This window comes from Sparus aurata, chromosome 8, assembly GCF_900880675.1.
Source record: "Sparus aurata chromosome 8, fSpaAur1.1, whole genome shotgun sequence".
In the NCBI taxonomy this organism is placed as follows: Eukaryota; Metazoa; Chordata; class Actinopteri; order Spariformes; family Sparidae; genus Sparus; species Sparus aurata.
The window spans coordinates 21691910-21704067 of NC_044194.1; the positions used below are offsets into that span (position 1 = coordinate 21691910).

Consider the following 12158-nt stretch of genomic DNA (forward strand, 5'->3'; position numbering starts at 1 on the left):
TTAACATAAACAAAAAGTTGTTTAGGCAACAGACTCCACAAACATGACAGCAGTCAACAGACTTACCCTGAAACAGGTAAAAGCTCGCCCGTCTCTGCAAAGACAAAGAGAGGGCTGAGACTTTATTCACTAAAGAACGTCACTCTTTTAAGTCTTGACTTAAGTTTTAGCCTGATACAATCCAAGAGTAGTAAAGATATCCAGAAGTGACACACTGGCCTTGCGTGGTCACACAAGTACAAAATGTTGAGCCCAAGTGACAGAAATCATATCAGCATTGAAAAATTTGACTTCTTTTGTAAAAGAGTTTTGTTGAAAATGGGTATCAACGTAAGATAATTATTAGCATTATTATTATTATTATTATTATTAGCATATTTAAGGTGATGTTTGCTTTCAGTGTAAGAAATCATATTTGTTGTAGAATAAAAAAAATCTCTATCTTCTGAGCAATACAAGTTTAGAATGATGGTGAAGAGCCATTTCTGTTTTTTTGTTATTTAACAGGCACCGCTGTAACCACTCATGTCCACATCCTGATTACTTAACAGAGCAAAGTCAACTAAACCATACTTCAAACTTACCACATTTATTCATAAAATGGTTTGTCTCAACAGACTTGTCACTGGGTGTGTTACAGAGCAACAGTAAACACACAAAACAAACTCATCACAAATTATCACACAAGCTGCCAAACACAGGAACACACACCCAGGCCTCTGTCATGACACACTGCCTGTGTTTTATACTACTACACACCATGTTCATGGAGCTCTGCTGCTGACCTGAGCTCACTGGTTCATCTTCCTCTAATAAAGCTTTGGACATGCATGGATATCCCACTGATCCTCAAGCCTTTTGGAAAATGTGCTTTCAAAAACAAACAGGACTGCAGCGAGTCCCCGTGGCACGCTGATAACGGCTTTACTGCTTCCTGCAGGTCAGGGGTCAGGGAGCAGACCACCCCATCATTATCGGGGGCGGGGAGGGGAGGGGAAGGTTAGGCAACAGGAGGTGTCAGCGAGGGATCATCTGTAGTTGTCGACATGGAGAGGAAAAACTGTCAGGCGGGCTGGGGTCAGTGTTAGAGGGAACATGGAGCCTTCCTCTCAGTGGCATACTTTTCAGTAAAGTTGATGAGAAACATCTTTTGGTGGTCATGTTAGTGGATCTAGCAGCTTACTGTGTTTCTGACATATCTAATGTCACTCAGAGCTAATTCTGTTTTTTGTCATTAGCACTGGCTGCTCTGTTAAAGTAGCCTGAAGCTTAGATAGCCAGCTAACAGCATATGCCAAAAAGCAGCTGTCTATTCAGGTTAACTGTACTGGCTCCTCTCAAGATAGTCTAAGCTGAAGAAGAAATAACACCAGTACTAAAGATAACATAAGGTCTTTTAAAATGCAGCCTAAATGTAGTGTATTATTAATGGCCTACCTAATTTATATTTTTTTGTCACAACCACAATTAAAAGGTTTATTTTCCTGAAACTAATACTTCACTTTTTACATTTTATTTTGATTCATATTGAATGTCTAACAACAAAAGACCTTTGTGCCAAATACAATCAGTCCCTACTGTTTCTCTTCAATTTGCTTGGAAGAAGACCATGACCCATAATCTTCAGTCTCATCTTTGCTGTTTCGTTCACACCTGCCACAACAAATGCAACTGAAGAGTAAAACGTCCCACCGTTTTGATCCAAACAATGCCTGGCGTGAACATGGTTACAGAAAAGATTCACATTACAGAAAACTGATTATTCAGTGATGTTTATAAAGCTCACTCTTTTTCCAGCCTGGTTGAGACACTTTATTTGTGGATACATGTGCTATGAATGATCCGTCCTTTTCAGGAGTGGAAACACTCATACAAACACCCCCACACATCAAAGCTAATATAAGAGGTGTTTAATTGAATTTGGATCATCTAGCACAACAAATAAACTCTAACTACCTGGCAGGACTAATATAGGGCTGGCAATGTAATGATGACAAGCATCTCATATAACAGAAGTACAGCCTCAAAACTACACACTAACAGTGACGAATAGTCACGAGTGTTATGACAAGACAGATGTCGTCTGCAAGGCTCCAGACTAACATTTTGTGCTGGTTGCCTGGTGCAACGAACCTTTTCGTTTCGGTGAACCCAATAACAAATTTGAATATTATTTCTTAAAAAATGATGTAAACGATTGTTAAAAGGAATATGAGGTGCAAATACATGTTTTTTAAATTAGATTTGATTCACAGCACATGCAACAAAGAAAACAAAAAAATTAAAAAAAATTATTGTAATCTTAAATCTTTTTTTGCATTTAAGATGCTGGAATCTGAGAATTTTGACGTTTTTTCTTACAAAATTATTCAAACTGCTTATTCATCAGAAAAAATGCTAATAACTGAACAGCTTTTGGTTTATACACGTTTTTATGTCCAGCTCAGGGACCGTTTGTTTTGCACTTCAGCACAGATGATGAGCTCCCACCAGACTGGCAGCAAATATTACACGCCTGTTACAGCAAGCTTTGTCTGTTCAGCTACACAGTCATCAATCAACTACTGCAAGTTCAGTCCAGACTTCTTATAGATTCACCACAGACATATTTAAACATGATATCATTTCATTTCCAATAGAAAATAAGAAAAAAAATCATGTTACTCTACGTGGACTTTCCTCAAAGATTCCACTTCACTGCTCAAATCACAGGGTCAGTCCTGGACTGCAGTGTCATTCAACCATGCGATGTTGACACAGGAGTCCCATCTCTGTGTCAACCACAAGCCAGTGACACAAAAGCTAGCCATGAAAATGTGAAGAGAGGGAGCAAGAGAGAGAGGAGTGTGTGTGTGTGTGTGTGTGTGTGTGTGTGTGTGTGTGTGTGTGTGTGTGTGTGTGTGCGCGCGTGCGCGCAAGAGTGGGTGAGGGACACATCAGCCAGCCACCATCTGCAGCTTTCAAGGCAGCCTGATAGCAGATAATAGGTTAGGTAAACAGTCGAGGTCGGGTGGAAGTCAGCTTGGCTCCACATTTAACTGTTTGCGCCTCCGTCAGAGAAATTATTTTATTCTTTTTTGCCATTATTTACCTGCGGGTGGCCAATCAACACCCACCACCCACACTGAGGGTTCACACCTGCAGCAAAATTCAAATTACTAACACCTCATTAATATGCAGATTCACACAGCTGCCACATGATGCCAGCAGGTGGTGAGGGTCATTTGCATACGCTGCCTTCAGCACCGTTTAATCCACGACTGCTTTTTAGGTGCAATACTGTCTGACGCAGCAAGGTGTCTGACAACCTCATTGCACAAAAGGCGTGAAGAAGATGTTCTATTGTTAAAGTAGCTGCCATCGATATCAACGTTTGGCTAATTTGGTCAAAAGTATTGTGATATTTGATTTTGTTGCACAGTCTTAACATTTATAAAGTGCTTTTGAGGGGCTTTCGAAATATCATCCCAATTAAACACTTGATGTCGCAATACAACAGATTTAACCTTAGATATCAAATTTAATGGATGGACAGACATAGCCTAATTATGCAGACCAGCTCACTTAACATTGAAAATGCCTCCCTACTTATTAACTACAGAGACAGCCTCTTAACATAAATAACAAGGTGGCAGCTCACTATGCAAACAGAGCTATTTGTGACCGTCCGAGGCCTATTTGTGATGTTCTGCTGGCAGTTTGATGGTGGAAGTTAAGTTACATCCACATCCTATTTGTGGCACCAGTTCCACATTTAGACCTCATCCCTTTTGCTGAAGCCTTAACTGGACAGATCTGTACAGAGAGGAAAAGGCTGACGACACAAACTGAGGTGTGTTAAAATGAAAACCGAAGCAAGTAGCAAGATAATGACAAAAGAAAAAGAGAAACACAAAGGCAGCAGCAGAGAGAACAACATACTTGCATGGGTGTGGTGTGCATGTAAACTACTCTGTAATTACATCCAATTTATTCTGCATGACCAGCTTGTTTCCCCAAGTGCTACATAATGGGGTAAAGAGGATGAGGGAGGAAATCTCTTGTCGTAAACCTGTCCACATGTGGTGCGTGTGGCGCTCTGCGTCAGTGCAGATGCGTCTGGCAGAAATGCGCTGACTCCATAGAGGTCGTGATATAGATAACTGAGGTCTTCAAGCAATGCTGCGGCCAGTCGAGTCTATTTTGGGGCAAGTTGAATATAAGTGTAGGCTATGCTTGGAATCGTCTTGGAATGGAAAAGCCTTCTGTCTAGAAAGAGGGTCATGACGGTTAAACACTAGAAATGTATCAGAGCTTCACTCAAATTATTGAGTTACAGGGCAGCTTGTCACCATGACGAAGTCAGTTACTAAAGATACATTTTTGAATATCTGATCATTGATGCTACAGGGAATCTTCCTGCTGGACAGAGAGCTCTGGAGTCCTGACACAGATACAGTCATAGCCATATCCTGATATAGGTCATTTCTAATCCAATTAAGAATACATAATATAGCAAATGTTTTGTAATGCCAATGAATAAGGAGTTTATATAAACTAATATATATTACCACATGGAAAGGCCTATTCTTTTATTACATTTTGAATTACATACTTGACAAACATAAGGTACTTAATCATATATGATTATGTTTCTCTTTTCATTTAGAATCTTTGAGCATATTGTTAATTAAGCATGTAACTAAATATAGAATATTCATGTACAACATATAAAAGGTGTCGAGTCAAATGCTTAATTCTGTTGTGTAAACCAAACCTTTTATTAAAAGGTTATCTGCTCCATGTCAAGACTTTTCATACCCAAACCACATCCACACGACAGAAGTATCCCATTTTAGGCACACACTCCTTATGTTTTTGTCTTGGCTGGTTGGAGGCTCTCCTTCTCAGAATTCCCCATTCTCTGTCACTTTCCTCCATATTTGTTTGTGTTGCTTTTATGAAAATGTCTTGCCATCATCCCTGACGTGCAGAAGAACGCAAATTGTCATCCAAATGATGAAAAACATTGTCTTGTGAGTGTAATTTGCAACACAATGAAACAAGGAATAGAGCATTGTTATATCATACTAGTCTGAAGTGTAAAGGTACTTATTTTACGAAGATATATAAACATACATACTTAATCAACTAAGCCAAAAATTTTAATAAATAATAATTCATTTATCAACTAGAATGGCACACATTTACTGGTACCAGTTTCTCTTATGGCAGAATTTGCTGTTTTTTGGGTTATAGTCGTTGGTCAAGCAAAATAAGCAAGCCTGAGAAGTCACCTCAATCCCTGGATTCTTGTAAAAGGACATTTATGACTTCTTTTTTCTTTTCTTTTTTTTTTTTTTTACATTTTATGGACTAAGCAAAGACTGTAGGCTCATTTAACTGTTGCACTTATGACAGCTCATAAGAGTATCAGCTACTGGCTCTATTACAGGTACAGACAGCACATACACCTATCACTACTCGAGTGGCTACACTATAAAATAATACTGACTGGCAGCCTGAGAGCCATAAAATACAAAGTGAGTGATGTAAGGTCAGTTTATCTTACACTGTAATGAGTTGAGTCTATTCAAAGCTCCACTCTTCACTCTCCTCCTCCAACTAGTGCTGTAGGCGAAGTAGGTGTTATTCATAGCATCCGTCTGGGTAACTTGGCTAACACTTTAACACTTTGGCTAACACTTAAAAAGACAAGTGGCATGTGTGGAGCAGTAATACAGTGCAATGTGAGCTCCCCTCAGGCAGCTTCTCTTATAAAAGAATGCAGATCATAGAATGAGGATGCGCTGGATGGAAACAACAAAGGTCACGCCAACAGTCACCGCTCCAGACAAAAGCAACAAAGAGAAAAGCAAACTCCCCGAAGGCACTGTGGAACAAAATCCAAGGGAAATCTCATTTTACGGTTCGGACGGATGATTTAAATACTCAGGGTTGGTGAGGTTGTTAGTCCACATGAAATAACCATGTATAGTGGTTTCTGCTATTTGTTATGTGTTTACATTTTGTATTGTAATTTTTAAATTTACCTCTTTATTTATCTGTCCATTCATCTCAACTTTTATTTTCTATGTACATACCATATTTTCTACTTACTTTGTACCATACATACGTTTAACTTTCATTCTGCTTAGGTGGCTCACAAAACAAATTGGGTTCTGTACCTATTATAATAGCAGAGAAAACCCTGTATTGATTGTAAATACTGTGTTTCATATGGGCCAACAGAGTACAGATTTCCCCTCATACTGTCAGCAGGTGTCTAACACGAATAATTAGCTAGAAGAAATTCCCTGTGTGAAAACTTTAAACAGCAAAGATGGGTATAAATATGACAGAAGGCTAACAGTTACAACAATCAGAGGAAATAGAGAACAGCTCGAGACCAACACACACTTTTACACACACAGATTCACCGCACCATGGGTCAGAGAGTAACTCCTGACAGACTGGCCTGGCTCAGGAGATGTGAACAAAGCATGAATTCTTTAGGGAGGCTTTGGACCTGGCGGGGCATTTGTGTTTGCATGGTGATGCCATGGGTAACCAACACGCATCTGAACGTAACATATCTGAGCTCCCACTGGTCCTCTGCCAGTCCTCTACAGGCCCTACCCATGGTACTTTCTGCTCAGATTAGTATCATACTCATGATATGCTTTGTTTGAAAAATAATCAGGGTTTAGCTCTTGTATGGATATCCTGACAAAACCCAGAAAATGTGTTGTGTTTTTTTTAAATATATAGTACCATTTTCATTTAAGACTATAAATCATTGCTGCAACTACCAATACATTTTTATCACTGATTGATCCTTTGATCATTTTTTGATTAATTAATTAACTGTTTGCGGGGTGCCGTTTAGCTCAGTCTGCAGAGCGCGCGTCCCATGTGCTGAGGCTCTGCAGCGGACCCAGGTTCAACTCCCGGCCTGGGTCCCTTTGCTGTGTGTCACTCCCCCTCTCTCTCCCTGTTTCCTGTCAGATCTTCAGCTGTACTATCAATGAAGCCATAAAAAGGCCAAAAAAAATAATTAACTGTTTGCTCCCTAAAATGGTGAACATTTGTTACTATTTCCCAAAATCAGTTCAGATGACGTCCTCAAATATCTTGTTTTTTCCACAACACAAGAAATTCGGTTTACTGTCAGAGAGGAGCAAGAAAATCTGAAAATATTCGAATTTATGAAGCTGAATTTTGAGAATTTTGAGAATTACTCAAACTGATTATCAAAATGTACTCTTTCTCCATTTTTCCAGTCATTCTGCACCCCATGTATCCTCCTAGTTGAGCGGCCCCTTGCCTCTGTTGGCACTGTAAACCCCCACAGCTATTGTCAGCTGTTGTCTCTCGTCATCTGTGTTACCGCCCGTTCTGGTCATTAGGAATAGCAGATATCTGCTCTAATCGTGCAGCTCATTTTAACAAGCTTTTTCGCTCACAGTTAACCCTGTCTCCAAAGTTGGCTCGTGAGCTTCAACCTGGGGCTTAGTCTTAGCCACTTATACCAGTTGCTGCATGCCTCCATGTCATTACATTAAAGTACGCCTGTAACTTAAGCCTTAAGAGGTTTACGGGCCTATTTAATTTCATTATCGTCATTGTTATGCCCTTCAGCTGACCACCAACAAGTCCTTACAGGGGAAAATAAAAAAAGAAAAACAATTTTCATGATGCGAACCGTCTTTTAATTTCTCTTCTTCTTCTTCTTCATGTGGTTTGAGAGCTTGGCAACAGCAGCAAAACAGCAGCACACAAAGTTGTTAGAGCAGAAATAAACAGTATAAGTTGGTCCCTCTCGCTTTGATCTGCACTGCTTATCTGTCATCGCTGTGAAAATGAATGATAGCTGCTTTATGTTTGTTGTATTACAGCAGCAGGCAGGTCTGACAGGTCCTCCTGAGCCCTTCCCCTCAATGTACACCAACCATTTAAGACAAACCATTGTGACGTCTTGCACTGTGCAAATAAGCCGACTACAGTACAAGCTGTACACTGTAGCCAGGGAGTTATACTGTGCAACTCTTTCTCAACATTCAGCCTTTCTGTGCCTGGGTAAACACATACTATGGACATAAATACATACGGAAAGCGAGTATTTGGAGCTTTGCGTCTCTTGTGGATGTCTTCAAGAACAGGACAGCTTCTGTGGAGATAAGCTGGGGTCTTAAACTGATTAAACAAACTCAAGTGGACCTCTCAGTCCTTATGCAACCCTGTTTAAGGTAGTATGCAATCTGGGATCAAGCATTATGACTTAAAGTACACATTTAAAATCACTGGTCTCTCAGATAAGCTCCACACTGTTTCCACTGCATTTACATTTTGTTGACACACACCTACTCCTGTGTACTGGAGGAGTAAGCACAGCCAAATAAACTGGAGCTTGTTGGATTTTACGCAGCTGAGAGAATGGACTGTCACACCCAATTTGAACTGGTTGAGTGCATGGCGGGACTTGTCAACAGTCCTGACAAACTATTTTGCCAGTTGGTAGAAGTTACAACATGCCACTGCAAACCATCACTAAGACGAAGAGGAAAGCAATGTACTAATTACAACAGTGGGTTTAGAGGCATCATTATGTTCCGAACGCTTCAAAAAAGTAGATTATTAGAAGGAGTATAAAGTCTTAAACTGCCCAAAATATTTTACTGACAGAGATTAACTGTACTTAGTTGTCAGGGTACATTTTAGAAGGAGAACTAGTCTTACTTATGACAGGGTGCTAAATACAGGGCTGTAATTTTAGTTCCTGGAAGCAGAACACAAAACATCCACCTATTACTGGATAAATGCTGTCCTCCCTTTAGCTGCAATTTGCATGCTCTTAGAAAGACTCTTTTAGAAAGTGCAAGTCATTTCGAACACATACTTACTGTATACCAAGTTTGGATAAACATGTGTTTTTGGTTTTAGTTTGTGGTCATAATTTGTTTGAACTTCACAGCAAACATCCTGTATCATAATCATGATAGGATATTGGCTTTTATGTCATTTATGTCAATTCAAACACATTACACATTAGTTCAGCTCTATAGTCAGTTTTGAAGCTATTGTTTGCGGGCCTGTCACGCTGCACAATGGCATTGTCATGACTGAGAAAGTATCCTGCCAGTCAAGCTCCTCGCAACACTACCTGATGGTCTGTGGGTCATAAAGAAGCTTTCATTTGTTTTGTGTTTGATTACTTTTATTTCACTGAGTATCAGTTGTTCATTTATTATGATAATTATTAAACTAATGCCACACTTTTTTAGATAGTTAGATAAATTGGCTAGTAATATCACTATTTAACAAGTACTAACACCTTGCTTTTGTCTTTATAATTACCAGTCACTGGCTTAACGAAGGGCTCCACTTGACTTGGCACAACTTGATTTTTCTTGACTTGCCCATGAAAAATGACTTGAAATAAGGCAATATGACTTATATCACAGATCGCAATAAAAATGAAAAAAAAAAACACTCAGAATTGATTGATCTTGGTAAATTTCTATTGTTGTGATAATCTTGAATAGCCCTCATCTTTGCGTCATTCCAAAGTCCTAGACCTGTCAACATGACTGAAGGCACAGCCTGCCCATCATATCCCCCACTAAAAAAGGAAAATCAGTGGAAACAGGGGATGAGGTTCCCACCTTCAGAACCTGCCGGGACACCTTAAATCTGACTACCATCCTGCTCTGTTCACCAAAAAAAAAATGCTTAGTCTATATAATGTGAAAACTGCTCATCACAATTTCCCAACGCCCAAAATATGTCTTCAAATTGCTGCTGTTTTTTCAAAGCAACAGTCCAAAACCCAAGCGCTCTTCATGTACCATCATAAATGACTAAGAAAAGCAGCAAATCTTTACATTAGAGAAGCTGGAACCAGCATAAATGACTGAAGTTGAATCAACTGATTATGAAAATAATCGTAAGAGCTCTACTTTGCAGTATCAGAGGGATAAACAGAAAGGCTCAAGCTCAAGTACGTGGCACACTTGTATCCCCACTTAGACACTGGTCACTCTGGTAAACACTGTTGAATTGTGATTTACATATCAGCTCCAGAGACCATTTTCTACCTAAGCATTGTAATTCACTTTAATTAACTTACTTTAACTTAACCTGCATGTTCTACTCTGCTTCATACAACCAAGATCATGTTTGCCCCTTTCTCAAATTTAACTGACATCTTTTGACACTGCCTGCATCAAAATCGGTGTATCCGTCTGTTTTACGATGGATTTCACTCTGTATGACTGCTCTAGTAAGAGGCCCTGACTCTCTAATCTTTAAGACCTGGCATCAAAACATCACATATGTTCAAGACATTTGAACATTTTCTGCTAAAATAAACTTCTGCTGCAAAATGTATACCATGACGTCACATCATCTATGTTTAAAAGCTACATTTCTGAGATGAAACCCACCAAAACACAAAAAAATTCAGATCACATGTCAGCTGCATCACCAGCATCAAAATGCAGATTTTCCCCCCTCCAAGAGGGAAGCTCTGGACAAATATGCTCAACACACAAACAATGATGATGCACTTTTGTGGAACAAGTGCACACGAGGGTGAGTATTAGGAACACATGAGCAGGGACAAGATGGAAAACAAAACAAAGATGAATGCAATAATACAGCCATTATCTATCATTTCATAATCATCAAATGGCCTCTGCATGGCTCTGAATGGGAGACAGAGGGGGACACTGGTTTTCAATTATGCCACTGTCACTGTGCCACCTCACCAGCTGGGTGGGAGCGGCCTACTTCAGCACAATGGGACATTTAAGTGTGTGTACTCAGAGGAGAAGGAGCCTGATTCTGTCTCTTTTCTGCAAAAGCTAACAGGCTGGAATCACTGGAGCCACTGACAGTATTAACAGGAGCTGCCCTGAACGGTCCACTGTCCTTTCCTTGAAACCTGGCTGTCAGTGAGGCTCTTCTTTCATCGATTAGCTGTCTCTCTGCAGGAGGCTTTGAGGAGAGAGGCCCAGCTTTAGGAGGCACACTGGCTGATTGTCTCTCTCCCACCCTCCCTGTCTTTCTTTCTCTGATAGCTCAGCCATTACAAAAGATGATATCATCCCTCTTCCCGCAGGCCTGAGGGTGCTGAAGACAGCCCTGTGTGTGTGTGTGTGTGTGTGTGCACCTGTGCGAAGGGTGTGATGCTTCATCTTTTATTGCAGAAAAGGGTACTGTGCATCAGCAAATCTCAGCGGAGGTGAGCCACAAACAGACCAAAGATGTGCGCCCAAAAGCAGGCAGCAGCATCGGGAGTTTATGTGGATCTGGGTTACGGTGCTCAAAGTGAAATGAGGCTGATAATTTATAGAAACAGAGAGTGAGTGGGTCAGCAGATGTTGCCTGTTGACCTGCAGGTGTTTGCTAGGCCCGCAGGACTGACTGACAGGTGGCACCGAGCAATTAAGACACAGCTACGCATTAAAAATAAAATAAAATACATTTTTACGACTCACCTCAGTGCCACTCGGACGGAGCTTTCATCCTGCCCCGTCGTCATGATTCCTCACAAAACTGTCGATAAAAAAACAACAAGAAAAGGCGTATTTCTCTGTATTGGCTGCTTGCCCTGGCAAAACAGCGAGAAAAAAGTGCGCAGGACCGAGCAACGGAGCTGCTCACCTCGACTTCAGCGCCGCCATTTAAAATAAAAAAAGGCAAACACAAAAATTATCTCAACTGAGTTTTTTCAACCATGATATCAGCGAGAAGGCGAGGCGGTGCGTCCGCATGTCGCGACTATGTGCGCCGCATCTCTGCGCAGTCCGGCCCGGATGCTTCAGCTCCGGCTCGAGCTCCACATGCAGACTGACGCCGCTGCCGCTGATAGGTGAGACATCCACGCGCGTCCACAAACACACACACACACACACACACGTGAGGGACGCTTGATTCACGCGCCGCCTTGCCTCTATCTGCTCCGTTTACGCACCGGGGAGGGAGCCGCAATGCGTCAGCAAGCCACGCCCTCTCCTGGGAAACGGCTGCGAGGTGACGTCATGACAAGGGTGTTATGCACATTTTTGTCACATAGTCAGAAAAACATTTTGATTTGGAAAAGATTTACACCATTTACAGTTTAGTGTCAAAGACAGTGTTGCAACAGCGTGTACCTAAATCAAAATAAATGATTA

At 40.8% G+C, this 12158-nt stretch overlaps 1 protein-coding gene across 5 annotated transcripts in view; it reads right to left on the reverse strand.

Annotated features, from left to right (window-relative positions):
- kif21a (kinesin family member 21A) overlaps positions 1–11918 on the reverse strand; it is a 54061-nt gene extending 42143 nt beyond the window's left edge. For 3 of the 5 annotated variants that reach the window (XM_030425236.1, XM_030425238.1, XM_030425237.1), the window contains exon 1: positions 11481–11917. In XM_030425236.1, coding sequence (XP_030281096.1) covers positions 11481–11524 — 44 coding nt within the window. In that variant the 5' untranslated portion in view covers positions 11525–11917. Of the gene's footprint in view, positions 1–11480 lie in introns of all 5 variants that reach the window. The other 2 variants (XM_030425235.1, XM_030425239.1) reach the window with 2 other exon arrangements.
- Between the last annotated feature and the right edge of the window lie 240 nt (positions 11919–12158).